General features: G+C 47.5%; 1 protein-coding gene across 1 annotated transcript in view; it reads right to left on the bottom strand.

Annotated features, from left to right (window-relative positions):
- SLIT3 (slit guidance ligand 3) overlaps positions 1-25,639 on the bottom strand; it is a 583,328-nt gene that overhangs the window by 194,856 nt on the left and 362,833 nt on the right. The window contains exon 5 of the mRNA XM_074350310.1: positions 1,448-1,519. Within this exon, the coding sequence (XP_074206411.1) occupies positions 1,448-1,519 (72 nt within the window). The remainder of the gene's footprint in view (positions 1-1,447; positions 1,520-25,639) is intronic.

The raw sequence follows: 25,639 nt of genomic DNA, 5'->3' as shown, positions 1-25,639 counted from the left end.
CAACACGACTTCTCAGTTTTGTTTTACGTGCATGATCTAGAGTCACATTTTTCACAAATTTGTCTGCTCCTCCTGGCCCTCTCCAGCTCCTGGGCAAACGCTCCCAGATGAAGCAGTGGGCAGCCTACTGTCTGGGATCCCCTTGCAAAGTCCTCTCTGTCCCCTGCCCCCTTCACCCCAGATGACTCTGCCTCTTGCATGCTTTGCATGTTAAACACCTAAAGCTTTCCGCTCAGTTCTCAGCAAAAGGGAGGCAGAGAGCCTGTATCAGGAAGCCATCATCAGCTTCCCAGCACACGCAGATCCCTGCAGTCCATATAGGGAAAAGTAAGAGCTAAACTAGTTTTTGTTTTTTTTTAAAAAAAAAAAACCTCCTTCAGGACTTTTTCAAGTTAAATGTGAGCCTGGAGAGGAGGTCAGAAATGCCTCCTCTGTACCCCTGTCCAAACACATGTTTCTAGCCCACGGACACAGTGGCGTGGGTAGAAAATTCAGAAGACATACTCCTCGTGAAGGGAAGGGCCCAGGAGTCATGATAAGAAGCAAACAGACGGGGCCAGGTGGGAAACGACAAAATTCCTTATTTGACAAGTTCAAAAAAGTGATGATGGAACAGTTCTGCAGCAATGGGCAACGGAATCTGCACGTGACAAAATTACACAGAAGTGCACGTGCTCACGTGTGCACACAGATACAAATGAGTGAGTGTGAACCCGGGACGTCGGAAGAATGAGGTCTGTGGACTGCACCCAGGTCTGCTTCCTGGCTTTGCTGTTATACTATGGTTATATAAGATGTTACCACTGGGAAAAAACTGGGTAAAAGGGTACACAGACCAATCTGCTATTTTTTTAAGCTTCCTGTGAATCAATAATTATTTCAAAATAAAAATTGTAAAAAACCACCCCAAGCACCTCGTGCAGATCTGGCTATTTCTCCCCACAATCCTGGGACACAAGTCCCAGGGCTCTCCCACAAGATCCCATTTCTAACGGTGAGCTACACCTTCACCATCACGATCTTGAGCGTCATCAAGGCTCCCACGTAGTGAACACTTACAAACACGAGGCACTAAGTGTTTAAAACACGTTCTCATTTGCATCATTACCCCACCAGGCTATCATCCCCATTTTACAGACGGTAATGACCTTGGGAGAAGCTGAGTCGAGCTCCAGGCCACAGGCCCCTCTGGGGCCAGGCTGTGACTCAGGTCTGGGACTCCATGCTCACACTTGAGGATGAAAAACCAGAGAAAGGCAGGACTCTGTGGAGCTGGCGATCGACGCGTGTTCCCTGGAAACCACGGAAGCACATCCCTCAACCTGCCTCAGAGGCTCCTGGATGGAGGCAGCACACAGCACGGCGACACCGCCTTCCCGTCCAGTCCCCCCGCCCTGCTCTGGCCAGAGCATCACATCTGCATCGAAGGAAGGAAAACATCACTTACAGGTTCTTCACGTCGGCGATGCCTCGGAACGCCTTCCTGGGGATGCCCACGATCTGGTTCTCGCTCAGGTCTCTAAACAAGAAGAGAAGACGCACAGGCGTTAACCACCCGGCCTGGCTTTATCTGCATCTCATTACGATAACAAAACCCCTCGGAGGCTGCCTCTGCCGTCAGGGGTGCCTGGGGGGCTGTTCAGTCGCAGGCCGCAGGCTGCTGCAAGCCTTCACTTTGCTCCTCTGGTGCCGGCCTTTGCTGAAATGGTTACCAGGCGGAGCGGTTCGCCTCCAGGCGGGCTCTGTGGGTGGTCTCGCACCTCCAGGCCACGAGCCAAGCTGCTGGGTTATTTGTCGCACACACGTTCTGCACCCAAGTCTCTGTTTTGCCACCTCCCAGAGTTGACCCCTTCCTCTCCCCTCCCCCACAGCGTCCCTCCCCCACCACAGGGTCAACACCACTCCGTCTCCCATCTCTCAGGGACTCTCTGTCTTTGCCATCTGCGATTGGAACGGAGCCTGGCCATCCTGCTTTTCTGACAGGGGATGACCATCTCTGCTTTTATTCGTGCTCCAGAGAGACCTCTGGGGGTCTCCTGGATCATCTCTGTGATAGGCGTGATGAATTCAACTTTCATTTCCACAAACCCATCCAAAATGGGGGTCCCACTGCACCTCATCTCGGATTTAGCCCTGCGAACACGTTGCTTTGAGCAAAGAAGGGAAGGGACAAAGTGTCACGTCCTGAAGCTGGCTCAAACCCAAGTCCTGCACCAAGGTCCTCTTTATGAATCCCCAAAGCCTCAATTTCCTTTCCTAAGACCCATGCTTTTTTTTTTTTTTTTCCATTTTGTTTTCCGGTTTCATTTTTTGCTGGACCAAACACACACACTTGTTTCATTCATACCTCATGCTTGCTTGGGGTCTTAGAGATTAATCAAGTATGTGCATGTGTATCAATCACATCTATATCTATAAATATGCATTCCTGTTATTTCGGAAAAAACACAAAAACCTTCACATATTAAGGTAAAAAAATTACCTACCCAGACATAACCACTGTTACCAATTAGGAGTAATATATATAAATTTCACCAATATGATCTCACAGTACAGAGTCTGTCATAACCTTTTTTTTTTGCTTACTATATTGAGACCATCTGTTCATATCATTAACTGTACATCTACACTGACATTTTTAATGGCTGTATATCATCCAATTCTATAAACGGCTATATGATCCCGCATTGCTGGGTATTTGTTTGCCATTTACCGAAACACTGGGGTGAACTTCCCTGCCTGTGCATTCTGGGGACACTTGTTTGGCTACTTCCTTGGTATCAAGTCCCCTGAGGCGAATGCACTGGGTCAACACCTCCTGCTCTTGTCTGTTGAGGGGCCACATGCTGAGCAGCTGGCCAAAAGGAGATGCGCGGGGACTGTCCGGGGCCACTGTTAGGCTCAGAGTTGCAGCAGGGTTCGGAGATGGATGCTAGCGGCTTCTGGGGCTGAAGAACAGAGTGCTCCCCATCGCAAATCCACTTTCCTCTGCCTGCAGCAGATGTAAGTAAATTCAGATGCACGGTGAGTCCCGTTGCAGGCTCCCCCGGCTGGGCCTGATTCAATGAGCAGGGCTCCAGCCTCGAGTCAGGGCGCTGAACAAAGCCCACGATGACAGCAGAGGTCAGGCAGTGTCACCGAGGCCACTCCTCTGCTCTCCATCAGCCTCCAGGAGAAAGGGGCCCAGGTCCTGTCATCTGACTAATGCAATTTCCATGACATCTGGGCCGTACCCAGGGCTCCGGGAGCCACAATGGGCCCAGTCTTCTCTGCAAATGACTGCAAGCCCCTGCCGCGAGCCTCCCAGGCCTGGCTGCTAGCTGTGGCCGCTCTGGGAAACAGCTCAGGCCACACTCTCGGCAAATGGCTGATGATCAGAATCAGGGGCAGGTGGAGGAAACAGGAGAGAGGTTTAGAATGATCACCCTTAAGCCCGCTGGAAAGCCAGAAGAAGGGGTACATAGTCCAGTAATGCATTAATCCTCTGAGGTTAAGGCACCCCAGTCTACCAAAGGAACAGCGACTGTATGGGAGTTCTGGTTTGCAGTACAGTGGGAGGAAGAGAGGCGAGCCATGTCTAAGCAGAAAAATCTGGTGGAAAATCTCCCAAGGAACACTCACACAGACAAAATCCCGCGCTTGGATGGGACAGCCACTTGGGTTTCTGCTCGCTGTTTTTTTTTTTTTTTTTTTTTTTTGCTGTAAACAGACCCAGTCTTGCCCCCATCTTAAGGAGCCCCGTTTAAAGCATAGCACCTCCCACCTCCCCGCATGGATTTCCCCCTACAGCAACTGAGCAAGGCAGTAGATTGCAGGGAATTTATCTGTTCTCCATGACAATCTGCTTGTAAATTTTATTAATTTTATTTTCCATTGAGTCTTCCTTCTCCGGCTAACAATACCGCTCCCATCCATCTGCAGGATTGTATATTGATTTCATAAATACCTCCAGTGGGCTGACAAACTGACAGCTTTAATGGTGTTACTGATGGGGCGTGGAAGAGGGTTCAGGGCTGGGTGCTTCATTTTTGGTAACTGTCCCTTCACAATTATCTCCCGGGCCTTTGTGAGGGTTCCTAATAGTGTGTTTATCTCAGCGTGATGCCAGAGCATGAAGCGATGGTTAAGTACTATCCTTGAGAGAGACAAGAGCCACCATTTTCGGCTGACACTTAAATAAAAATAACAAAATCTATCCGTAGGGCCCAAGAGCCTAGTTCCAGCCAATTGCTTGTTGGTAGGGGTTGAGTGCCTCCCTCTTCCTGGGGGAAAATGCTTGAAAGTGACCAGGGAAAGGGAACTTGCTTTTTTTTTTTTTTTTTTTTCCTTCAATCCTTAGATAAAAGGTATGAGGTTGGAGTTAGAATGAAAAAGAGGGGTGTGCCGGGATTTTCTGGGGGAAACAAAGGAAGATGGCTGGGTGGGAAGTGGGGCTACAGATCGGGATGTCTTTTTAAATAATTAGGGCTCTGAAAGAAAGGAGGACTGCATTAGCTAAAGTGCATTTTCCTGCTTCCGGAAAATGATTAACGGACTGATTATTCCGTCCAAAAACACAAGACCAAAGAGGACTTATTAAGGAGACAGTAAGTCAAATAGGAGTTGGCAAGAACCAATATATCCCCCTTCCAGCCAACACCTGCCCCCCTCCCCACCTTTTTAATTTACTAAAATGCTTTGGACACAGATTAACTTTCTTTGCAAATTTATTATTGCTTCATCTACCTTGAAGTGGGAACTGCAGACACTTTGATAAATGGATTGAAAGGTTGTCTAGTTCCAGTGGCGCTTTTGACGTGCTTCCCGGGGCTCTCCCTGCAATGTCAGGCGTGCTTTGTTCTCAGACCGACAGTGAATAACAGTCCCCACCTTCACCCCACCCCTGCCTCCCATGCTTACCAGCAAGACCAAAGGCAAGAAGCAAGAAAACGCTCTCCTCTTTGCCCTGGTGGGGACAGTGTGCTTGTCTCGGTCACCGTCATGCTACCAGCAAGTCCCGTCTGTGTTGCATGACAGTTTATGGGGGATTTGCTCCCAGAGGTCAATCTCGAATCTTCCCAAAGGTACAAAACGGGGCTTGGAAGCACCCTGACCTTGGAGAATTCTTGTGTCTAAAGTAGGTAGAGCCAGTGACAAGCTGTATGATCATGCAAACTACTGAAATGCTCTATGCCTCAGTGCCCCCATCTTTACAGTGGGACTATTAATTTTGGTGACCTCACAGGTTAACAGTGAGGATGAAATGAGTTGGTATGTGTGCACTGTGGACAGCACCTGGAACCGTGGAGGCATTCGATGAAAGGCTGCATTTATTTCTTGGACTTTCCCCCCATTTAGCCCTGGATTTACACTGTTGAAAACCCCTTATCGCCATTCTCAGAACATACACCGACAGCTCTGCAAGGAATAGAACACCTACACGTTGCTAATATTCTTTCTGTAAAATCCGAGGGAGATCAAAGTTTCACACATCTGTCATCTGGACAAGAGTATCTGTATGGGAGTCTAGATTCTTTTGGATAAAACAAGAGCGCCTGACTCGGGAGGAAAGGTCTGTCTTAGGTTGGGCTCTCTCAGAAGCAGTTGCTTAGCCAAGTGATGGATTCACAGAGTGCTCCTGGGAGAGACAGGTAAGGGATGGAGGAAGCAGGATGGAGAAGAAATGAAGGACAATTAGGTAAAGGGCTGGCCTTAGCCCGGTACCCTGGGAGTTCCTGCCTCTAACCAAGGGATCTGGGTCTCTGTGGCCCAGCACCAGACACTCCTTGGTTACAGCACCCAGGGGAAATGCAAATTCCCCACCTCTGCCTGCTCTCCGTAAGGCTGGATGAAGTGGTTCCAGCAGCTCACAGATAGATTGCTGAAGAGGTTCCCAGCCGTGACTTTTTAACAGCAAGGCCCAAAGAGGCAGGAGATGGGAGCCAATGTCTGTAAAGGGACCCAGAGGATCCAACCCAAAGCACTCATAAGAGAGTTCAAGGACAGTTCTCCTAAATCAGAAAGTTCTCTGAAGGTTCAGAAAAATCACTCCCGAAAGGTAACATGTCCAGGATCAAGAGGCCATGGAGGAAGCTAAGTGAGCAAAGGAAACTGGGACGACCCAGTCAGGTACCTTCTTTGTCTACCTCCCCAAGCCCCTTGCACGGAGACCAATCAGGTGCCTTTTTAGTAACATTTTAAACTATCCATCAATTCTTGATTAGCCAAATGAAAAGAGAGGATAATCTAAAAGCATTTATATTTAGAACCTTTATTGGATTCGGGATCAGGGCAGTGGATTGCCATTCTGATTCTCTTTGACCTGAGTATGCATTAAAATTATTTTCCTAGTCACTCGCTGCCTAGCAGGAAGAAACGGCCCATTGGTGCAGTAGGTATCAATCAAAACTCATTTAGGGATTTAAAAAATGAAGGCTAATCTATGAGTCTAACATTTCTTGTGCTCTCAGTACTAGCATCCTCTGCGAAGCTGAGCCTTGCTCTTCTACCCCCAGCTCCTAACACACGTAGCTGGGACTGACTCATCACTCTACTCTAGGACTCAGAGAGAAAGATCGTTTTGCTTACCTTATTCTATATAGCAGGAGGGACAGATATGCAGGAAAAGTTATTCCCTGGGGATTTTATAATGTGGGCTTCAGGGAGGATTTATCTTAAAAAGGTAAATCTCTTGTGCAGGCAATTTATCTTAATAAGCAAGATTATATGTTTGCAGTTGGGTCACCATCAAAACCAAATGAGCCCCAAACATATGTCCCAGCTCTGAAGCCCTGGTACCACCCGCTGGGTGTCTGGTCAGTGGCATCCTTTGTCTGAGGGAGATTACAGTGGAGTACCAGGAGCATTTCCTGAAAGAAATGCCAGAGACTCAAAGTATTAATGGAGGGACAAAAACAAAAACAAAAAGCAACAATGATTTCCCACTGCTCCAGTCAAGTTTCTATTTCACTGCAGTAGGAGCTGACATTGCCTGCTCCCTTGATGTTAAAAAGTTACTGAATGAAAGACTTCAGTAAGAGCTCCTTCCTCTCTGCCTTCTCTGACAAGCTCGTCAGCGCAGTCCTAGTCATAGCACCCAGATGTTTAATGCTGGTGGCTTAAATGTCAGCTCAGATTCTGATTTTACTCAACAACAACAAAATGAATTGAGCACCTACTATGTGCTACTCTACTGAGATACAGAAGTAAACAGAACCAAGCTTCTGTCCTCCTGGAATGTGCATCTCATCGACCCCAGACACAAATAAGCAGACAAAGCAGACACCTGTACATACATGAGAACGTAAACATCCAGACACCTCAAAAAGTAACAGCTACAGTTTCACTTTTCTTTCCTTTTCAACAAGAAGGAAGCCTGTGTCTAAATTCACACCACAAGATTGTTCCTAACCACCAAGGAAAATAATTCACAGGTTTGTTTTACTCGCGATACAAAATCTTTTTAGTTTTTTGGGGGAAGGGAAAGCTGCCAATCTGAATCGCTGGGACTTGCAGGGGTGCAGATTTGTTTCATCAAGTACTTTGGTTTTGTCTTTCAAAGTGGACAGTTTGATAAAAATCAGGACAGTTCGAAGATGTTATTAAGAGCTGGCATGGCAGAGCTGCCGTTCTCACAGCGGGGTTCACCGTCTACCTGATCAGAATTTACTTACTGATGGTGCCTTGAAAAAATATAGATCCCTGATTTCTAAAGTAATTTAGATACGATCATGGTATATAATGTCATGCTTTTGATGTTTTAAAGTGTTTGCTATGTTACCATTTTTCCTTTTACTTAGGTCTTTTTCTTTGAGAGATACGTATTGAAATAATTAAGAATGAAATGATGATGTCTGGGTTTTGCTTCAAAATAAAATAGAAGATAGAGAACTGGGTAGAGGTAGACACGAAACAAGACTGGCCATGAGCTGAAACCTATTGGAGCTGAGTGATGGGTATGTGAAGGGGGTTCACTTACAATCTGTGCTTGACTTTCGTACATGGGTGAAATTTTCCATAATTAAAAAAATTTTAATGTAGATTCCTGGGACCCATCCCAGACCTACTGAATCAGAAACCCTGGGGATGAGCTCTGGACACTTGAAATAAGTTTGAGAACATGGGTAGAACGATTACTGTATGTGATTAGGGGCCGAGTTCATGTCCCAGCTGTGCCACTTAGTGGGCTGTGTGTCTTCAAGAGCATTCGTTTAACTCTCTGAGCCTCAATTTCTATTTCTGTGAAATTAGGATAAACTTCATGGATAATGGACAAGCAAGTGCTTTCTATATTCCAACAGAGTACGTAAGTGCAAATCACTGCATTCATTTTCTTAATTAACAAATACAGCATCCTACTTTCTTAAGTAGCTAGTCTCATTTTAGGGAAAGTCTTGGGTCCAAGATGCAAAGGCCTCCTGTGTCTCAGGTGTGAGCCTGCTGGTATTGGGCAAAATGCCTACAAGACAGATAGGTAGATAGACAGACAGACTGGTAGATAGATAAACAGACAGACTGGTAGGTAGGTAGGCAGATAGGTAGGTAGGTAGGTAGGTAGGTAGATAGATAGACAGACAGACAGACTGGTAGATAGACTGGTAGACAGACAGACTGGTAGACTGGTAGACAGACAGACAGACAGATAGATGGGTAGACAGGGCCTCCTCACAGGAGGTGACTGAGGCAGGCAGTGACAACATTTAGTCTATATTTTAGAAAGCCACTCAGGGACCCCGTCTGGAGCCTGATCTAGGAAGAACTGAGAGTCCCTGGGTGATTACACCCTTTCCTGGGATCCCAGAGATACGGTGGAAGAAAACTAAGCACTCTGTCCCTGATCCTCCCAAACCCACGGGGAAGACTCTGCCTTCCTGAGATGAGGACATTCCTGGTGGGGCTTCACAGGCAGGTGATTCCCTGTAGTTTGCTAGGAGGGCTGCAGTCTAGGTGGGAAATCACCGGGGGGCAGGTAACGAGCAGGACGGCGCCGCCAGGCTGACGGGCAGACCAAGGGCCGGGAGCTCGGATGAAGGCCTGCTGTTCAAGCACAGCGGGGCTAAGCACCCAGGCTGAGGCCTGAGGGCTACGAGATGCTACCAGAGGCTGCAGGTGGAGATGGGGTTACTGGCTGGCTCTCTGAGTAGCTCCCATCGTGGGCACCCTTTCTGTCTCTTTCTGGGTGGATGTTCCGGAGACCACAAACTCAAATGTCTCAGGGCTTCACAGGTTAAAGCAAATGGGTAAAGCAGGCTGAAAGCGGACAATAGTAATAGTGAGGGGGTGAGCTGGGGAGAGCGCAGGGCCAATCCAAACTAACTCCCCCAGGTCAAAGCCAAGCAACCCTCTGTGCTGGCCGATGGAGCATCTCAAGAGCTGAGGAGTGCAGAGGCCAACACCCCTCCAGCGAAGACCTGCTAGCTCTACAACAGTGCTGTCCCATATGAGCCACCAATGCAATTAAGACTGTTCTCTTAGCTGCATTAAAAACAATAAAAGGAAACAGTTGAGATGAGTAGTAATAAAGTATTTCACTTAATGTGATAGTTCCCAGATACAATCACTTCGACATGTAATCGATGTAAAAATATATTAAACAGCTACTTCACATTCTTTTTTTTCACACCAAGTCTTCAGAATCTGGTGTGTTTTGTATGTACATCTCAGTTCAAGCCAGACAGGTTGTGAGTGCTCAGTGGCCACACATGGCAAATGCCTACTGTACTGGACAGCCCAGTTACAGGGCAAGGCTAGGACCTGGATGCTGCAGCCACGTGTTCACTCGTGGCCACAAGAGGGAAAGAGTTGTAGACGCTGGAGCCAATCTAAAGCAGCCCAGTGGAGGACTGCTTGGCGGGGGGGTGGGGTGGGGGGGTGGGTCTGGGTTATCAATAGAAAATGCAGAGAGGGCCAGTCAAGATAGAAATCCCTGGATTCAGGCAGGCAAGCTGTGGATTAAGATATTCCAGTCATTCAGCCATCCCTCCTGGGGGCAGAGAACCTCCTTGCAGCCTTAGGATTTAATGTGATTTCTTTCCAAACTACCACCCTTCTAGGGCTGACACGGTATAACCAACGCTTCCAGTCCAAAAAAGCAGCTTTCTTCATTTAATTATCACATGCAACCCCAAATAAGGCTCTTTGTGTTCACGAAACAGCATTATAATTGACGGATCATCTCCAGCCAGTTGGTACAGAGGCTGAGCTTCTTAACAGTTTACTAATCCCTGGGATTATCACAATGTAGCAACGAATCAGTTACATTCGACGGGATTGGGGAGCTCTCATTATCAGCCTGATGATGCCTTCTGTTCTGCTCCAGACTTCCCTGTGTCACTAAATGGTCCGAGAAGCATCACCAGGATTCCAGCTACTGGCATCTGACTTGAGTCTGTGCCTCCATCACCAGTGTGCCCCTTCAGGGAGCACAACTGCGACTCCGAGGTCCTTCCATCACGTGCAGAAATCTGGTGCCGGAAGACATCTGGTTGTAAGGATCTAATTATGTACCTGAGAGAGTCCCCTGCCATTTTTTTTTTTTTTTTTTTTACCCAGTAAGATGTTTTGGTTTAATTTGTCAGTTTTGTCTGTGGGCAGGGGAGTGGTCCACCTGGCTCAAAAAGATGGAGACTGGGGTTTCCTTTCTTTTCCCCCACTTTGTTTGAAGCTCTGTGTCTGCCCAATGGAGTCTGGGAAAGGGAACCCGTTTCTGTGCAATCCACCCTCCTTCCCGCTGACATACCGTTCCCACCCTCTCCTGCCCCTTTGTCCCTCTCTCTCGGCAGCCCTCTGAGGTTTTCACCCCTGATTTGATTGTCGCAGCTCACACTGTCAGCCTGAAACCCAGTAGCATGTCTCATGCGGGCTGGGCAAGGGGGATGCAGGAGGAGTGGAGGGGGAGGCACATTCATCTTGAGAAGTAGCTGTATGTAAATTGATCTTTTGGCCGAAAGCTGGAGCCAGGCATTTGCTGATTAATTGGAGAAGCGTCCTTGCTCCCCATGTCTTCTTGAGAGAGGTGGCCCGCGTGGAGTCCGCTCTTCTTCACAAAGACATTCCCAGGCCAAGAAGCCTTTGCAATTAGGAGATGGAAATCCTGTGAGCGAGGGGGAGGCGGCGGGGGAGGCGGGGAGCGTTTATGGAATTGTCCTGAAATGAAGTGTGTGCATTTGGCCTGCTTCCTGATTCACTGCTGAACTGAGTTTGCCTCCCAGACGGTGTCCTGGTAGCCTAGGTTCTCAGGCATTAAATCCCATACGTGGAAATCTGCTTGGGCAATAATTAGCAAAAATTAAGAGGGTGGACGGTGTGCTTTCTAAACATGCTTTCCTTGGGGCTTCCAGGTGTGTATTTTTGGTTACCATTTGGCCACTCCTGTTGGCCTTCAGAAAGGAGGGAGTGAATCTGGGACTGGCTCAATCTCTCTTCCACATCCTCTGACCCTTTCCTTGAAAAGAAAGCTCCAGCAAGATGGTAAGTCATCCTGCAACGTGGTCCTTTTACCTCTGTCCCAGGGCACTCTTTAATTTGACTTTATCAAAGAGCTGAAGGCAAACGAGGTGCCTGTGCACAGGTAAAGCGAGCTTGGATCTGGAGAGCTTGCTTGCTGCTGCTAACCTACGTGGAGCCGGCCAGGTAACAGGCTCTTTTTCTCCCTGGCCCCCTCACTAGCTTCCTGTGGCCCAGGGACTTTTGCCGAGCATGAGGTCTGACGCATAGCTTAAAAAATACTTGTTGAATGTATAAAAAAAAATAAGTTACAATGATTTCATGCCATTGCCTGTTCATGGATGATCGAGAATAAATTTCAAGCTCTGGGGATTTTTCCCCCCCAAGTCCAATTTGTCCCTTTGGATTAGAAAGAGCCCTGGTCCCACCCCTCTGCCCTGCCACCTCCGCTGCCTGGTGGACCATCACGCATGTGACCTAATGCTTCTAGGACAGGCTTGCGTTCTGAGGAGACACAGACAAAACCTCCGACCGAGCAAGGTGTGGTGCACTGAGCTCAAGTGTGGGAATGAGCAGTTATACTGGGAAGGTAGGCGAAGCAGATGAATAATTAGGTTTCTTGCAATAGAGTTTAAATCTGGCCTGAGCGGGTACAACAGATTTGGAAAACGAATTCGACCCAGAAAGGGGCTGTGCACCTGACAATGTTTCAGCTCCCCGTTTCTGAATCGCTGAGACTAGGATAACAGAAGATCATGAAACTCTAGGTACAGAAGCAGATGCTTTCAGCATCGAGATACAGGAGATGTTAGAAGGGGATGATTGGCAGTGAGAAAGTTCTGATTATCTTTGTGACCATCTGGTCTGGGGTCAGTCTCCTCACCGCCAAACTGTCTAAAAGATCTGGAAACCCTTCTGGAGCCAGAGGACTAGCAGAAGTCAAGTGGCAGGTGGGAGAGGTGGAAGCAGAGGTGGGAAGGAGAGAGGCAGTCCCAGTGCTACGGGACTGGTGTCTGGGAGCAGTTAAAGCCGTTTCCTAATTTCCACACCTTGTAACCTTAAATGTTCAACTTGATCATAAGGAAAGGATTCGTTGGACACTCTAGATGCCCTGTGTGTGCCTGATCCTAAGACTAACGTTCTGGGGACTGAACAACTCCTCCCTTCTACATTTAAGAGTGTGTAGCACCGGAATTACTCCTCCGTGATCCGTTCTGCTTTCCTGAAGACACGGGAGCCGGCAGGGGTCGGGGTAGGCTTTGCCTTGGGCTGCAGCTGCTGTGAGGTTGGAATTTGGAATTCAGGGCTGCAGCCCAAGAAAATGTGGCTTGTAGATGCCTGTTCTCTCTTGTAACTTTCCAGAACCCTAATAAACAAGTGAAATCCCCGTGGTGAAGGTGAGATGCTATCCTGGGGGCCATGTGCTGATAAAAATCAACGTGGTTTCAGAAAGGCTCAAAATTATCTTCTACCGAAGCAGGAAAGCAATTCCGCCAGAGCTCAGCCCTCTGAGTTGCAAAGCCACCTTCTGCAAGCCCAGCGCTGGATGAAGGATACCGCAGCTTAAGTCATTAAGCTATGGGAATAATACACAGAAGGACATTTCTCATGACCTCCGCACTGTTCATTGTTCCACTCAAAGCAATTACAGTTATTGCTAATAACTCACACCTGTGGGTGTCCTGGTATTGACTACAGGAGAACAGACGCTATTCTCTCCCTTATTTATGTAAAAATGGATGCAGTTGAATAGATTTACACCAAGTTTGAAGTTAACACTAATATTTAATCCCAGACCCGCTTCTGGCCATTTGGTTTGAAAGGCACGAGACAAGGGATGTAAGCACTGGGAGAAGCCAGCGAACTGCAAAGACGAAGAAATGTAGTGACAAACCTGAGCCTGCTGCCACTAGCCACATGCCAGATACAATAAACCCCCCTGTCCCAGGCAAAGAGGACAGGACCTGCGTGGTACGAGGTGGGAGAGAGAGGGGATCGAGGGGAAACACCTCCCTCGTCCCTGAGACTGGTCATCAGCTGCAGCCGGAGCACACTCTTCCTGGCAGTGCAACTCCTTTCCTTTCTTACCTGAGCCCAGAAGTCCTGCATACGGTCAAGGTCCCAGGAGGCAGGGAGACACAGTATGGACAGCCTGGCTCAGGAGCCTGGAAGATCTCGGTGTGAACTCCAAGCTGGCCCCTTGCTAGCTGTGTGACTTTGTATGAGTAGATTACCCTATCTGAGCCTCAGTCTCCTCATCTGTAAAATGGGACCAGTGAAAATACTTGCATCAGGGAATTACTATAAAAATGGCCAATGAATTCAGAGCTCTTGGCACGCTACTTGACTCAGCATAAGCACTTAATAAATACTGGTTGTTATGAGTACTGCTTGCATCTGTTCAAGTCTGCAATCAAACACTCTGGGTGGAAAGATAAGACAATCCCTGCCTCCTTGTCCCAGAGAATACTGCACAGGAGCTCTTAAACTGTAAAGCAGCAACTCCAGGTCAAGTTCAATACCAAAGAAAGCAAAAATTGGGCTCCACTCAGCCTGCTGTGCCTCAAAGCTCCCCCTGGTCCTGCAGGGAGACTCAACCTCTTAAGGATTTCCCAGGCTCTCCCAAGGATGGAAAGCGTGGGGCGGCAAGGGCAGGGACATGGGTTAAAGCCGCACAGCTCCCTATAACCCCCTAGGAAGCTGGCTGGACATGGCTGACTGTGAGCCGCTGCCGTGCAGAGAAGCTGGCCGGAGACTTGCATCAGGGGGAAGGGAGAGAAGGAGAGCCAGAAGGCAGCCAGTTTGATGGCAGGGAGGAGAGGCTAAGATCCCAGCCCAGGCAGGGTCCAGACCGGGAAGTGTCCTCAGCACAGACATGGCTCTGGGCGGAGAGCTGCCTCTGCACAGACTCAGAACAAGTCCCAGTCCCCCTCCATCTTCCAAAGGAAGCTGGGGAATTGCGTGAGCTTCTGAGGGGTCCATAGCCACGCAGGACACAGCCCTTGGAGGAAAGGCTGAGAAAGTTAAGGTGGGAAGGCCAGTGAACTTCGGTGCTAAAGCAAATTCCTGGCTGTAGTTACTTTCCTGAGAAAAGAGTCCTCACTGCCCTGTTGAAACTGTCCTGGGGCTTTCATTCCAATGAAGGGTCACCATTAATAGGTTATATACCCAGGGAGTTAGGTGTTGTAGGTCAAAGCTAAGAAACAAGAAGACACAGTCCATGGGAGAGGACAAGGCAGGACAGCAAGTATCATGTCATCTCTTAGGAAGTGAAGGTCACCTCTGCAGATGGACCTGGCTGCTCGAGGTCAGACCGCTTTCCCGTCCCAAAGAGGAGACGGCTGCTCGAGGAAAGAGGGGGTGGAACCAGGGGCACGGCCTCGGCAATGCTGGTGTGGAGGCTCTCGCGGGGTCTGTCTCTGTGAATGAGAGCTTGCCTTTAAAGTCAGCGGGTGCTGGGCAGGAGAACCCAAGCAGAGAGGGACAGAGATGGCTGGATAGATAGATAAAGAGACGAGAGAAAGAGAGAGATGGGGACAGAGACAGACAGGCAGGTGATGAGATGAAAACCAAGAGGGAGAGAGGGTGAAAGAGACCGACACAGTGAGACAAAATAAAACTAGGGAAAAACAAAAGAAAAAAGAAAGCCTGAGAGCAACACACATGCATAGAGACAGTCACTGCACAGCAGGGACCTTGAGAGGCAGATACACAGAGAAAGAAGACGCACAGGGGTGGGACAGAGGGAAACAGAACGGAGGCAGGCTCGCAAACACACAAAAGAAGAGACACACAGAAAGAGAGGGGCTGAGAGGACGACAGAGGAGGAAGGCAAGAGGGAAAGGACCAGGCAGACGCCAGCAGGGGCCCGCGAGGCTGGAAGGCAGAGGCCCCTCTCCAGAGGACCCTGGCGTTTGGGCTTTCCTACAACCGGGAGACTGAGAACGGGAGGGGGTCCGAGACCCCCCTCATATCTGATCTGGGAGGCTGCTCTGGGACAATGCGGTGTTGTCCTCCCTGTCCGGACCCTGCCCTGGGTTCGCGTCTGCGTCCCCCAGCCTAGCCTTGTCCTCGGGGACAAACCCTCTTCCTCCGAGGAGGGGAGCCCCCCAGACCAGGGGAGGGCCTGCCGGGGCTTCCCCCAAGCCCCTTTCTCTGGCTGATCCATCCTTCCGATCCCCCTTGGCTCCAGAAGCCAGACCCGAGGTTTTGGCAGAGAAAACTTGCGGAGATTTCAAACTTTTTACATTACAAAGCGAGTTTTTAAAAGCTCCATAAAATTTCAAGGCACATACTTAATGTTCAAATGGCAGAATGTATCGATCCCTGCCCATCCTGTAGTATCTTAAGTTTACCCAGAGGACCGTTTTATTTAATTAACTTGGTGCTTTATTAATATAAATATTCTCCTATTGATCATAAGAGGGCCTGACAGGCACTCAAGCTGGGTATACATCACCTTCCCTCTGAGCATTGCCACTTAGAGGAGTAGCTGGCTCTGAATCAAGGAGAGTGGCAGGAAGTGGTCCCCTGGGACGTCAGGCGCAGATGAATCTACAGCATTTTTATGGAGGGAGCCTTTTTTTTTTTTCTTTCTCTTTCTCTTTTCTTTCTTTCTTTCTTTCCAGCTCCTCACTTCTCTTAAAGCAGAAAGCATATGGAAATGAAATACGAAAACGGTCTTGGCTTACACGTATCAATTAAGCATGTCAATACCTTAATTAAATCGCTCAACTTAACGAGATTTATACCAATGAATATGTTTTATAGTTATAATAGCTTTTTTGGCCACTGTTCAAAATGTCAAATAAATTGTGAAAAGGGGAATCTAAAAAAGACATAATTGACGTTCTGAACCAAAGCCAGTTTTTTTTGTTCCCTCCCTCCCTCCTTTCCCCTTTATTCATGTAATTTTGGAGAATATATATATATATATATATAAAGTCATGGATCCTAGAATGGATTGGGGTTTTAGAAGTCTTCTTTCATCTCTCAATTCTAATCCTTCTTATCAACTTTCTAAGCCTCATATCGTTGAACCTGTGAACGCCCCTCCCTTTCTTCTGGTCCTTTGCAGCTTGCTTTTTAATAATCTATAATTGGAGCTCCTTGGCTACACCCAGAGAAAGGAAAACACGTCCTCTGCCCTGACGAACAAAACCCCAAACAGAGCGGGGCATCAGGTTAAAAGGCATTATGACCTGAGAAGGCTATTACCATAACATCAAAATATCTGGGAAGAAAGGATTCTTAATCTCTTACGTAAAAGCCTGTTTTCGGTAACACACGCAGCAAAGAAAGTCAAGATCCTCCCACCTCCTTACACTCTTTCACTCTCTGAGCCTTTCCAAATCACTTCTTCATTTACTTCTGAATATAACCACAGCCTCTCTCCTGAAGAACAGGAAACCGAGAAGAGACCTTCTAGACACGTACAAACACACACAAAAAGAAGACACAATGGTTGGGGGAAGCGATGCTGGGTGTGCACACTGCTGCCGTGGAGTGGATTCCTCCCAGCAAGCCACAGACAGAACAAGCGAAGCTGTGAGTGTTGCCATGTAGGTTCAAGGTTATTTATCTAAAACTGTGATTGCAAAAACAGGAAATGAGAGAAAAAGAATAGGCGTGATTTGGGGACACTAGTCTGAAATGCACACATGTGTTTCAAGTCTTGGTTAAATACTCCTGTCCTGAGGTCTCAGCCAGGCTTCTGGGTTGAATGCTGTCCTAAAGCTGGGTGACCTGAGGCTGGAGGAGGGTGCCCCTTGGGTTTTGTGCCCCCTGAGGCTCTGGCCCTGTGAAGACTGTGTCTGTGGCCTCTCAGCCTTTCACAGCCAACCTCCCAATTTCTGGGGAAAGATGGCACCAAACAGAGGCTCTGGTGGGAAGCAAGAATCAGGTTGGTCCTCTTGCTCTGATTCCCTTCGCTGACACGATCTGGCCGAGACCAGGGGAAAGGACAAGATACTGTGAGCATTCTAGGATGCTGTTCAGAATAAAGCATCTTTGCTCAGAACCCATGACTCCTGGCAAATTTTGGAGCTAAAAGATCCAACCCTCTTGCTTTACAAATGGCAAAACCGAGGCCCCCAATGTGAAAGGGTTTGCCCAAAGTCACACAGTTTGGGGTGAGAATGCAGGACCCTGATGCTGCGGACAAGGCTCTTGTCCTCTTCCTATGTTGTGTCTGCTTTATATCAATAGCACAGGACAGGAAGGAGGTCTAGGTGCAGCAGCTGGCATTTGTCCGGCTGCCAGGGAGCACCTGGGCTGACTCGACTAACTGGGCAGATGCCCTCCCTCCTCTGCTCTCTCTGCAACATGTGGACAGCTTTCCTAATGCTCTGCCCGCATGTAAAATGGGTCGTCTTTCCAGATCCATCCACCCGTCGAACAAACATTTATCGAGCACTTACCGTATGCCAGGCACAGTGCTAGGCACAGGGGACGAGGTGGTGAACTAGCTCTTTGCTCACGCAGCTTACGGACTTGTAGAGGGGGCAAACATAAATCACGGTGCAGGTGAGCATTTACAATTTAGACCCTATGAAGAAATACAAGATGCCTGTATGATAGGAACATGTATAATGAGACAGCTCAACCACCCGAGACGACAGCCAGAGGAAAGAAATGGAGACAGGAAGGCCGTGTAGCAAGAATGCAGGGAAGGGGTGCGTGGGAGTGGGGGTCAGCGCAATGGTGCTCAAAGTACGGTCTTTGGACCAGCGGCATCAGTATCATCTGGGAACCTGTTAGAAACGCAAATTCTTTGTTTTAGAGGTGCCTCTGCAGCAAAATGAAGTCTCTGGGGACTTTATTCTTTTTTTTTTTTTTTTTTTTTAATTGAAGTGTAGTTGATTCACAATGTTAGTTCCAGGTGTATAGCAAAGTGGCTTAGTTATACATATACATACATATATATACACACACATACAGAAATGCAAATTCTTGGATGCAATCCCAGATGTTCTGAATTAGAACCTTGGTGGGTGGGGAACAGCCACCTGTGGGGCATTTTCCCCCCAGGGAAATAAATTTTTTTTTTTTAACTGGAAATTTAAAAACATACGTGAAAGTAGAGAGAATAGTATAATAAACATCATCTTCAACAACTGTCAACAATTTGCTAATTTTGTTTCATCTCTCCCTGCCTCTCTCCTTCCCCCCACCCCCCAACATTTTTTTTTTTTTTCTTTCTGGAGTTTCATTTTGTTTTGCTTTGTGCGTGTGGCATATTCATCCACTGGTACATTTAGCAGCAATTTCTGGAGTTTTTTTTAAAAAGCAAATCTCTCAATTTAAAAAACAAAAAGCAGACCTCAGACGTCATGTCATTTTATTCATATATATATTTCAGTTTGCAGTTCTAATCAAGGGGACTTTTAATTTAACGTTTAGCAATTATTACACCTGACAAAAGGCGCGGTCCTTGTTGTCTGCAGTCAAGGTCTGAACAACGCCCAGGCGTTGCGTTTCAGCCACCCGGGTTGACGCTAACGCCTGCGGGATTTTGAGCTCTACTGGTGCAGAGCATGCTGAGGGAGGACACGTGTGGTGAGGACGCCCAGACGGTTAAGCACCGGCCATGCGTGATCTGAGAAGCAGACGAAGGCGAGTGTGGCTAGAATGGGGCAAGGACAGGGTGGTGGCGGAGTGGGGACTGGTCGTGAAGACAGGAGGGGATGACAGATGGGATCAGGTTTGGACATGATCAGAGGACAAAGACAGACACCGGCGGGTTTTAATCAGGGAAAAGGACAGTTCACTGAATGCTGATGGGAACCTCATGACGCAACCAGCAGACCAGCAGGAACAGGCCTTCCTTCTGCTGATCTGGAAAGCCAATTAAAAAATAACTGATATTTTCACTCATTCACATTTACATGTAAATTTTCAGTTAAAAAGCCACAGGCTGTCACTCTTTCACCATATGTTTCTCCCTCATTTGTTCTCTGCAGTGACGAATGAGCCCTGAGTCTCCACACACACCAAGTGGGGCAGGAGAGGAACAAGGAACTCAGGAGCAGCCGGGCTCCCTGGGGGTGCGAACCGGGCACCCCTGGAAACCCCTGGCCCTTGCTTCAGCATGTTTGCCCCATCAGGGCTGAGCCTGTTTTGGCATTTGGGGGGATGAATTATAAACCCATCTGCACCCCAGTGTTTCATTAGAGGAGGGAGTTGGGTCATGTCTTCCAGACCAGAAGGCTAAGGCTTTGCCCCAAAGTCCCAGTGTCACAGAAAGGCAGGGCAAGACCCCCGAATCCCTTGCTCTTTGCCCCAGGTAAAAAGAGGGCACTTGTGGGGTGGTCATGGAGTGAATGACTTGAGGGTTAAAGGGCACTGGGGCCTGGCGTGGTCCCACTGCCGTGCGTGCGTCGTCAGGTCGTGCTGCCCTCCTACTAGCCCTCCTCAAGGTTCCCACCCCCTCTCTTCACCTCGCTCTTGACCCGAACCCTACGCTAGCCATCCCTTCCTGCTCCCCGTACACATCGATCGTGGTGTTTCCTCTCAGCATCTATTTCAGTGGGTTTTACGCTATTATTTAAATGCAGATTTGTTTTGTTGGATGGGTGTTCCCACAGTACACAGATGTACAAAATAGATCTCATTGGAGCTTCCCTGATTGAAGTGTTGGGGTGACAGGGGAACCCAGCATGGCTGCACGCCCAATAACCGTGGGCGCTTTGACACATTTTGAGTATCACCAACCCCTCAATTGATTCTGGAGGAAGCAGTGTCACAAGAGTCAATGCTTTAGATAAACAACAAGGTCCTACTGTATATAGCACAAGGAATATATTCAGAACCTAGTAACAGCCTATATGAAAAAGAATTTGCGTGTACATATATATATGTATATGACTGAATCACTATGTTGTACACCAGAAACCAACACAACATTGTAAATTAACTATACTTCAACCACAACAACAAAAAATAAAATAAAATAAGAGAAAAAAAGAAAAAAAAGCCAGTGCCTTCTCAGGCACTCAGCAGAGAGGCCTCAACACACCTCCCTTTAGTGTTCTGCTGTCTCTCACTCCATTTCCAGAAGCTCAGAAATGTTCAGAGCAGGGGAACCATCCTCAGTGGTTTTGCTGCGTCTGCACGTGTTAGGAGTAGCTAACTCAGGGCCCACACGTTCTAGGTAAGAAAAATCACGTTTCATTTCCCTCCTGGCCTTTCCTGCTAAGTCGTGTGGAGTAGAAGTCGTGAGAAGGTGAACAGTGAGGAAGGAAAAAAAAAAAAAAACCCAAATAGCCTAATTCTCCATTCCGGATACTCCGTCGCTATGTGTGTTACAGCTGTCAATCAGAGCCGCCCTCATAGAGAAAGTTGTGGAATTGTAACGTTCTGACTCTTACCTTTGTGAAGACTAATCCAGGAAACTTTACTTCAGAAATAATTATAATCACAGCAATACGACCTCACACGTACTTAACCAGCACTTATCTTGTGGCTAGGATTCCTCTAAGCATTTTTGCATCGGTTTCAATTTCTCTTTCCTACTAGTGCACAGAAAAGAACTCCCAGACATCACTGCAAAATGCCAATTCCAGTTTTGGGGGCAGGCCTGATGGCAGGAGGGTGATTACTATGGAGAGAATCCATTCTGATGGACGCGTGTGCATAATTAAAGGAACCTACAACAAAAGGGACCAGGCTCCCGGTCTCCGGGGAAGGGCAGGTCCTCTGTGCCAGAGTTTTGGCAGCGGAAGGGTGCCCTGGCCTGGCACAGAAGTTCTAGATAATTCTGGGGTTCCTCAGATGTTGTCATCTGACAACCTTCTTTAAAAAAGTAGAGATTTCCCAACCCTGCCTATTGACAGGAATGCATCTATAAGGCACAGTGAAATTCCAGGAGTCGTGGCTTACGTTTGCATACATACTCAGAAAAGTGCACATTGGATGAACACCTACTATGTGCTCACTTCAATTTCAAAAGCGGTAACAAGGCAGGTCAACTACTGGGATTTTACACAGAAGGTCACCACAGTTCAAATACCAGGCAGCTTGCTCAAGGGCATAGAGCAAACAGGAGCCAGGATTGTGTCTGTCTTGACTCCAGAACCCTGTCCCACCCTTGCTAAAAACACAACGTTTACTCTGAGGAGCCTCATTCATCACACCCATCCTGTGGCCCCCGACCTCCACCCCTCCCCCCTCCCCACTATCAACCAGTTAGAAAGAAGGGCAGACTGAGGAACCCACAAGCACAGAGATCCTGTCCAGACTTTTTGACCTTGGAAAGAAGGCAGTATCTTCCTGGTTAAATACTGTCAAGTATTCTGGAGTTAAATAGTATTTTATTTCACCGTATTTCATTTATCGGGGTAATGCTTGAGCTTTGGCATTAAGGAGGTGTTGGGGGTGCAAAAGAAGTGGCAGAGGCATTCTTTAACTCCTTTGAGGGGACTTGGCTGACGTCCCATGTCGTGTAGCATGAATTTGGGTGTGGAAGTTGGTTTCTGGGTAAGCTCGTGGCTGAGGTATTGAGTGTTAAGAAAGCAGAGCATGAAGACGGGGGAGAGCTGAAGAAATACAGGGGTCCTATCGGGACTCAGCTGGAGTGCTAGAAACAGCCAGCCCACAACTCTCATGATCAGCAAGTCCTCATCGCTGCCTCACATCCCTCAGTATCTGCAAAAACAGGGTTAGCAGTGTGTTTTCTCATAAGGAAAATATCATATTCTCTTCCCCATCTTACCGCTGTATATTTTAATGTCCAAGATAGGAAAGAAGAATGGAAAAAAAAATACCTTAACACACCATACCACGCTGTTACACTTAAAAATACAGGAAGGATTAAAACTGCCAGGCCACATTAAAACGAATGACCAGTTTGGTACAACCCTTCACTGCCTTGGCGTTGCCCATTGTCTCTGGCAATAAAGAAACATCACAGGCAATTTATTGGGAGTTAGTCTCAAATGAATTGCATTTGCTGAGAAGAGCACATTTAGCATTTGGTGATTCATATGTGGGAAACATTATTGCTCTGGTAAAGAGCTTAGAATAACTGAGATTTAGAGCCCAGGCGATTAAAAAAAAAACCACCAACCTGAGAGTTTAAGTTTAATTAAAATTAAAAAAGCATGCATTCATTATGTGTCTGTGCATGGTTATGGATTTGGATAAAAGGGTATCAGAAAAGTTTTGTCTAGATCTCAAACCATTAACAGTGGTTATCTCCACAGGAAGGAGTGGGATTGGGGAAAGAGGGTTAAGAGGAATTGGCCATATTTTTTTTTCTCCAATAAAGAAAATAGAGGAATAGAACGATATATGTCCAAAATTACATACTTTATAACTCTTATTTGATACTTTATAACTCTTGATATTTCTGTATTTTAAATGATTTTTATAGTAAAGGATTCACAGGTTACTTGAGTGTACTCAAAGTTAAAATTAAAGGGCGTGATCACACTTCCCAGAGCTCCTTTTTACTGTCCTTGGGAGCAAGGTTAAGGGATTTTTTCATACGTTCGCACCAAGTTTTTTAGCCTCTGTGCTCCAATGGCTGATGCCAGCCAGGCCTTCTGCAGAAGCGCAGCTGTGGGTGAGTTAGGCAGGTGGCCTCGGCCCTCGGACCTCACATGAAAAGGCACATTATTGGGGCGTAACTAACTGCCTGTGATCCTTCCTCGTCTGTGTGGCTGCTTTACCAGGATGTAAATTTATCTACAGGCTCCCCGCTGGAAGACCTTTCTCATTTCCTTCGACACCTGTCTGCGTGTAGATGCAACATCCCTCTTTTGTAAGTTCTTTTCCGGTTACCCAGGTGATAGAAAAATATCCTGCGTCTTTTGTTAATCAGAAGGCAAATGTAACTAAGTTCAACCATATTAAAGTATGATCGTGCAGATGCAAAGAAGAGGCCAGGAAGGGAGCCTGCGAAGACGAAGTAACCGTCAGCTGTGAGTTCTGGGCTGTCAGGAAATGAGTGACTTTTCTTCCCTTTGGTGATTGGTCACAGCCACTTCTGCTCCGGTGACTCTAATGATGGTATTATGCTCATAATAGAGAACTTCATGTGTTATTTTCTAAGAGCGACATACACAGGATAAATACATTTTGGAAAACATAGGAAGGTAGAAGCAATTACCTAGAATCCTTCCACTTGAAATGACCGCTGTGAACATTCGCTTACTACTTTCGGTCTTTCTCCTGTGCATCTGTGGGTGTGTTTATAGACACATACACGTAAATAAATATACATATGGAGAGAAAGAGGGGGCAAGGAAGGCTTAGCTTTATATGCTTCTTTTTTCACTTTGTGAAGGAAAAGCCGGGCTGGTCTAACAAGATAACTCACAAGGCTAGGAATGTGAAGGAGAGCCGGGCTGGGCTAATAGGATAACTCACAAATCTAAGTATCGGAATACTGATCTGAGTTCTGCTGGACTAACTCGTAAATCTAAGTTAATTAGTGTTGGTTTGCTGTTCATGTTTTTTGCTAGCCAGCTGGATTTTCAAAGATATATATCTGGCTTTGGAATGTTGGTTTGCTGCCTCCCTGCCTCCACTTTTGTGATAACGATGCGGCTAAAGCTGTTCCATGCCTATTGGCCGAATACCCCAAGCTTGTACTTTACCCTGTAAAAACCTCATGAGCACGTCTTGGAGGTGCTCAGAGCTTTGGAGCAGAAGCCCCTCTGAGCCCGCCGGCGTAATACATCTGAGTTCTCCAACCCTCTGAGTGGTGCTTGTTTCTTGGCTGGCCTGTCATTTCCGTAACAACTTAACATCACATCACAACCTGGGGGGCTACGCATGAGGTGGGAGGGGGAAGGACACTTTTCACTGCACACCCTTTTGTATCTTTTAGATTTTGAACTATTTAAATGTACGGCTGATCTTACAACAGATTAAAATACAATATAATTCCATGTTGTACGAAGCGTTTTCCCGTGATTCTGCATTTTGTATACTCATCTTTTTAAGTGGCTGCATCATACTCCTTGCAAACATTCTGGAAGGGGCAGTGACCTTGTCAGTCACCCCCATGAGACCCCTCTGTCCTCCTGACCTTCTCACACCTTCGCCCGCTCTCTCCCCAAACCTGCCCGAGGAGCTTGCGGTGCACGGCTTGGTCTGCGGACACGGGGGGCAGGTTTCCAGCAGAGCTGATGTCACTCTGTGGGAACGAAGCCTGATGTCAAGAAGGATGAGTTGGGGAGGAGGACGAGAGACGGCGAAGAGCCTGAATTAATAGCGTCTCCCATCCCCAGACCTTTCACGGCCCACACCGCTGAAGCAAGAGGGGACAGAGTGCGGCGGATGAGCCGCTCCTAAGGCAGCTCCAGGGACTTCCTCTTAGGACCAGGGATTTTGGAACACCTCTCATCAGGGTGACAAACTGCAAGGAAACACAGCAAGGACATGCGGACACACACACACACATACACACACAGGAATTCTGAAGACCAGCAAACACGGCTTAATACAGATCTTCCTTGTCCCAGAGCAGTATAAAACAGCAGACCAGATACGAAGTCACTGCCATTTTTCTAACCGCGATTACCCTATATCATAGATTAAGAATGATAAATGCTTTCAGCCTCTACTTCAAATAAAAATGCTTCCGGATCTAAGACTTATGGAGAAGTTGTGGTCATTTCTGTGCCAGAGGCTCCCCAACAATGCTAGTGACATGTCCCTAACCCCTAGCTTTCAGCCTCCCTCACAGATACGAAGGTGACGTGGAAACCACATCAGGGTACTCACCCTGGCTTCTTGCCTTTTCTCCCAACACACTCAAGGGCTTTTCTATGCAAACCCATATCATACACACAGATGACGCCTGTCCTCCAGCCACACATCCATCATGGCCACGTGTGTATGTGAATAAAAAGCACCTAAGGCAGCAAGGGTCCCTCCCCGAGCTGTCCTCACACAGAGGACCGATATTTAGGGCACAGTTTTACTTCTTGTGGACTCTCCCTCTGCCTGTAGCAGATGTTGCAAACTGGTGTTTAATTTGGCTGGCACGTCCTTTAAAAGAAAACAAAAACAAAAACAAATCTCAGCCAACATTTAAAAATTGGGAAATGAACATAACATCTGGGTTTGGGACTACTCTGGAAAACTCTGATGTCCATCCGTTTAGGTCCTCTCTCCCACGGCACGGAGCTCGGTGGCAGCTGCCCTCTGCGGGAGGGGCAGGCAATTTTTCTTTCGAGTTCAGCATCCTCCTCAGAACTCCCCGTTG

This window comes from Camelus bactrianus, chromosome 22 (assembly GCF_048773025.1).
Source record: "Camelus bactrianus isolate YW-2024 breed Bactrian camel chromosome 22, ASM4877302v1, whole genome shotgun sequence".
Lineage (NCBI taxonomy): Eukaryota > Metazoa > Chordata > Mammalia > Artiodactyla > Camelidae > Camelus > Camelus bactrianus.
Note: the sequence above shows the minus strand (reverse complement) of the source record. Positions and strands in the feature narration are given on the sequence as shown.